The 5,370-nt window shown below is 37.9% G+C and overlaps 2 protein-coding genes across 5 annotated transcripts in view; both read right to left on the minus strand.

The window, feature by feature from the left end:
• sh3gl1b (SH3-domain GRB2-like 1b) overlaps positions 1–1,406 on the minus strand; it is a 15,582-nt gene extending 14,176 nt beyond the window's left edge. For 3 of the 4 annotated variants that reach the window (XM_025065326.1, XM_025065322.1, XM_008338616.3), the window contains exon 1: positions 1,029–1,073. In XM_025065326.1, the coding sequence (XP_024921094.1) occupies positions 1,029–1,073 (45 nt within the window). Of the gene's footprint in view, positions 1–1,028 lie in introns of all 4 variants that reach the window. The other variant, XM_025065320.1, reaches the window with a different exon arrangement.
• Positions 1,407–1,794: 388 nt separating this feature from the next.
• rorca (RAR-related orphan receptor C a) overlaps positions 1,795–5,370 on the minus strand; it is a 12,156-nt gene continuing 8,580 nt past the window's right edge. The window contains exons 9-10 of the mRNA XM_008338617.3: positions 4,863–4,975; positions 1,795–4,562 (exon numbers count right to left, since the gene is read on the minus strand). Of these exons, the coding sequence (XP_008336839.1) occupies positions 4,401–4,562; positions 4,863–4,975 (275 nt within the window). The 3' untranslated portion in view covers positions 1,795–4,400. The remainder of the gene's footprint in view (positions 4,563–4,862; positions 4,976–5,370) is intronic.

The raw sequence follows: 5,370 nt of genomic DNA on the forward strand, positions 1-5,370 counted from the left end.
AGCATTACATTACAATGCAATTAGAAAATTTAAATGGGTGAAGTAAAATGTCATAATTAATTATAATTAAAAATTCTACTATTTAATTAACTGGCTTTGTTCCCTACTTTAGATTAGATAAGTTTCTGTAACCATTCTGGGAAGTACTTCTCTTTTGGACAGGTTCCACGACATAAATTTGAATTAAGGTATATGAACTGCAATTCTTTTTGTCCTTGCATTTACCATAATTGATTTCGCGAAGCCAAGACATTATACTACACCACAAATGAGCTCATACTGAATGCTGAATGAAGCTGCATTATTTTGCAAATCAAAGTATGGTGGCAAAAATAATACAAATACATCCTTTTCCCCCTTAACTATTCAGCCATGACAAGCTTTTCTAACATAAATGTGGTCTTGTCCTCGCCAGAACTGCTTTTAACATTGACTATCTATTCATATGACTTACTTAACCAGATAAAGACCATTACACACAAACACAGGTAGACATGTTTGTAGCAGAAAGCAGTGCTGTCATGCTGATATTAATGACCATCACGAACCTACCAACCACGTATTTACCTATGAGCTACGACTGTCTCGGGGTTGAAGTGACTCACCAGGAGAGAGTCCCTGGGGCAAAGTATTGTTTACTACAGGATGTGGACTTATTAAATCTGTATGTGCTTCCCAAAATGTCTAAAAAAATAAGGCGCGAGCATAGAAGAAGACGTCTGTTTATGTTAGAATACTACACTTCAATTGAGGGTTGCTCAATAATCATTACCATGGCAAAACACGTACATAACACACAACTTTATACGCTGATTGTAAAGGGGAAACGATAAACCCGCAGCAAAAATAGCAATGACATATTACGAAGGAACAGTGGATTTATAAAACCAGTCCGCTGCCAAACACGTATTAACATTTACGTGAATACAGGCTGTAAATATATTAGCTGTAAACCGTTAGCTCTCAGTGCTAGCTTGCTGCTAACGGTGCAGAAACAGTTGTTAGCTCAGAGGAAAAGTTTGACAAACCTGACTAGCTTTGTAAAACTGCTTCTTCAGGCCTGCTACCGACATCCTCGACTACCGCTGTCTTCCAACGCAGACGAAAAAAATGGACAGCACCACAAAAGTAGACGGTGAAGTTGTTTAAAAAAGGGGTAAACTGCAGAAATGTTTAGCAGGAATCATAGGACTGTACAGCCGCCGCTCCGAGCGCAGGGGACACGCCAACTGACCACGTCCACGTCGAGGGTGAATCTCTCCTACTCTCTGTCTGTCTCTGTCTGTCAGCAACCAGAGAAAAAAAAATCCCCCCTTCCAAAAATGTTTTCTTTTTTGCGACAAAAAGTGCAATGTGAAAATGTGAACAAGCACCAAAAAATTCTGCAGACCCTCTGAAGAGAAATTAAGTTTTTCTGAGATTACATGTCAGACTTTTATATTAACAAACACCCCCACCTGCTGGATGAATCAGGTACACACATCCGTATTGTGTGGACCCATTTTTTTTATTCAGAGAATTTGTACTTCAACTATCATATTAATTTAGTTTTTTCGCAAACCATTCAGTGATTTATTTGAACCAAAGTGATTTATTAATATAACATAAATCCAGTTCTAGTTCACTCTTTGTCTAGTGTTGGCATGAAAGTGTGATATTGAAGTAACTAACACGGTAGTACAGCTGTTCTTCATCCATCTAATATAGTCTTAACTGTGTTTCTCCTTTTTGTTTTGTTTGCTGTTACGTGTTTAGAGCATATTATGCAATAAATGAGCCTCACATTTTCACTGATTTAGTTGTAAAAAGACTTTTATTACATTCTTAAATCCACATTTTGTTTCACCATTGTGCAATAACACTTGACAGTAATAAAACCCTCTGGTTTTATGTCCGTGACATATAAATTATATCTTCTTAAAATCTATATTGATTTCATAATAATAACATAATATAATAATATCAATAATGTTTAAACAGAATAAAAACATTAACAGAAGGACCAAGACGAGAGAAAACATTTTAGAGAGACATCGTAAAATGCTCTTAAAAAATATAATTACATCTTCAGGACGATGTCACAACAACAATAGGGAAAATATAACAGACAACACATACAAAGATTAAATTAAAAACCAACACATTTTGTGGGGATTATATACATATATATATATTTATGCGGAAGTCTTTCATTCTTCTGCAATCAAACATTCATGACAACTTTTGCTGTACACAGTGTTCAAGGTTTTTTTTTTTTTTCTTAGTATAGTGTGAGTTGTCCTGCTTGCTAGACCGACTGCAGACACCGAAGGACAGAGAGCCTAGCTTTCTCCCTGAGTAACTCTAAAAGGAAAGTAGGTGCTGATATCCTTCATTGCCCTCTGAACACACCAAGTGTTGCACCGTATCAAGTGTCATCGTAGATGGCTGTGTATTTTTGGTACAATTACATTCTTAAAACATCATTCTTCTGTGCTGCAGTGTTGATCGTAAAGGAGTGCTTGTGAATAGAGGGGATGATAATTACCTTAAAAAAAAACAAAAACAAAAAAACAAGAAAAACTTGGAGCAACAGGAATGACAATATTGCACATTTCCACCAAGCCTTTGAGTTATGTACCGGGGGAAAAGGAGTAGTGACCCTTTAATGCAAGGCGAGATGGTTGAAATATAGAATAAACCTTGGATGAGTAAAACTGTTATGGTGATTGTCAGAATGTATTCAAATATAGATTTTAAGAGTTTGTTAGGTATACTGTATTTGAAGGGTAACTGTCAGCATCTGTGTGGGTATCCTGAATCTGGATTTGGTTTTAATTGTTTACAGAAAAAAAAAAAACTAATTCGGGGGGGTTACTGTTGGCCCTTTCGTGTGCTGTGTAGTAGTAGATGAGGTAGTTCGGGTGTGGGAATAAAGCACAGAAGTTGATTGTTTTTTTTCTGCAAACAACATGGTAGCAGCTTGCAGCAACACATCCTTCTTAACACTGAGGCACAGAGAGCCAGGAGTGAGACACACACACACACACACACACACTCCTGGAAATGGTTTCTGGAGAGCCAATTATAATGTACATAAAAAGTCAATTTTAAATTCAATTCTTTTTGTCAACTGACTCCTTGTACTGATGGTTAGATGAATCTCTTGCATATGTGACCCCACAGTTTTTGAATGCTCACAACTCTTTTCAATAATGGCCGTTACCTAGCAAATCTGGCTGATGGAAGCCTGAGCGTGGACCTTAAACATCTTGTGCTTTAAGTACTTTTAGGATAACTATACATCAGTGGACAACTCTTAAGTGCTATAATCCGTAATACCAGATTTAAAAAAAAAGGTTTGACCAATTTTCCATCCTGTAGACCCCAAAAAAGTCACTCAAAAACCTAAGGCAACATTGCCTTCCCACTAACCACTAACTTCTCAGATAATGTGAACATAATGGGGTTATTTATAGTTATAAAAAACAATTAAAAGTCTGATCGTGTTCACACTGCCATTAAAACTACTACGGGTTTCGCTTCATTTTTTTTTAACCGGCATTTTTACAAAAACAGGTATCGAGCGCGTAGCGAATCCCGTATTAAAAGTCAGTGTTGAGCCCCGTTACACGTGAAAACGGCATAAGTGGCATTTACTCAGGAAAAGGGAATGATGACTGAGGTCTTTGATTGTATTAAAAGACGAACGGGTTCACATTATTGTCTGAGAATGTGCTTGTTAAACATACCTACAGACCATCGCAAGCGTTTGACTTGACACTCGGTTTAAATCCTTTAAAGAATCTGCTGGTGTGTGAGTTTGATCATGGTCCCTTTAAAAAAAAAGAAGTTTGTTCACGTTTTAAAACTGCACACCATGGGCACCACTGAAGAAGGAAACTAACATAAAGCCAACTGCTACAGAACGAGTGAGTGATTCTTTCGTATGTACATTCCATCTCCAGCCAAGTGTTGTGCTGAATGGTAAAGGGAAAAGAGGATACATTCAATAATAGCTTACCGGAGCTGAGATAAAAGTCAGATTTATATTAAATATGAATTTAGGATGCCAGGTTTAAGGTCTCCATATAGAAAAAAAAAGAAAACAAAAAGAAAACAACTATGTACCAATGAAAAATTACCATCTTAAAAGGAGGTAACCTTCACCGAGTACCCAGCATAACTTCCTGTAGTGTTGTTTCATTTGTAGTGAGGGATCCCGCCTCACGGGGGCAGTGGACACTCCATCACACAAGAGGGAGTTAAGAGTAAGAGAGGAGCGTGTCCTGACGTGTGGCACGCATGATTGTCATTGAGCTGCTGCTGGTGAGTTTCCTTCAGCTGGTTGGAGCTCATCTCTCCCCCTTGCAAACATTTAGAGTTTCTGAATAAATCAAACGGAACTGAACTAACCAGCTCTACCCCTCAGTGGAATCTGGAAAGGTCATTTCACTGCTGAAAACCTCTCTGTACAGAGCAGGAAACGTGTAGGCAGTCTCCGGGTGGAGCAGGCGGAAAAACTCCAGCTTGTCCATATGAAGGTTGCAGATGGACTTCATTATGGGAAGCTTGGACACCATCTAAAAAACAACAACAACAACAACAATGCATTGATTAATAATAGTAGCTGTAATTTACACATTAGTTTAACATGTTGCTATGGTCACATTTTTCATCTTTTCTAGGTGTAGCATCAGTTTTGTCCTAGCCAGTTTTATTAATTTATTAGTATATAATTAGCATAATTCGTATTTCTTTTGTAATCTATTTTTACTTTTGTCACTTTCATGTTATTTCGGTGACCATTGTTGGTTTTTCCTTCATCAACAAAGGGGTACCGACAAATATGTCCACATGGAGGTAGTTGGAGGACTCTTTACCTTAGTTAGCTTCTCGTCCAGCGCCCCCTGTTTCTGTAGACAGTGCTGCAGCGCTACATAGACTTTGTCCTGCAGCTTCTGTACCTTCTGAACATCTGTGAGCCAGGGTCTGTCTAAGAGAAACAATAAAAACAAGATGGCAATGGGTCAGGAGAATCACTTCATTATCAGAACAGCAGCTGCACATAAGTGGGAGAGAAGTTCTAGTTGCTGCACCAACTCTGCGCCAACTCTGTGACTCCTTCATTTTCTCTGATCGAGCCCAAGTTTGTAGAGACATTAAGATGTGTGTTCTTGGCTGATTGTTATAGTTATTCAACATTTTTATTAAAACGTCAAACCTCGGTTCACAACCGTTTCTGCTTCGGAGCATGGCCTTGACAGACAACTTTTTTTCAATCTCATGTGTTGGCAGATTTATAATTATAACTGAAGGCATTTATTTAAATGATACGCTATTATTGTTTGATAACATTAAAAGCATTGTCTGGTTTAATCAGAAAGTTTG

This window comes from Cynoglossus semilaevis, chromosome 2, assembly GCF_000523025.1.
Source record: "Cynoglossus semilaevis isolate Cse_v1.0 chromosome 2, Cse_v1.0, whole genome shotgun sequence".
NCBI lineage: Eukaryota > Metazoa > Chordata > Actinopteri > Pleuronectiformes > Cynoglossidae > Cynoglossus > Cynoglossus semilaevis.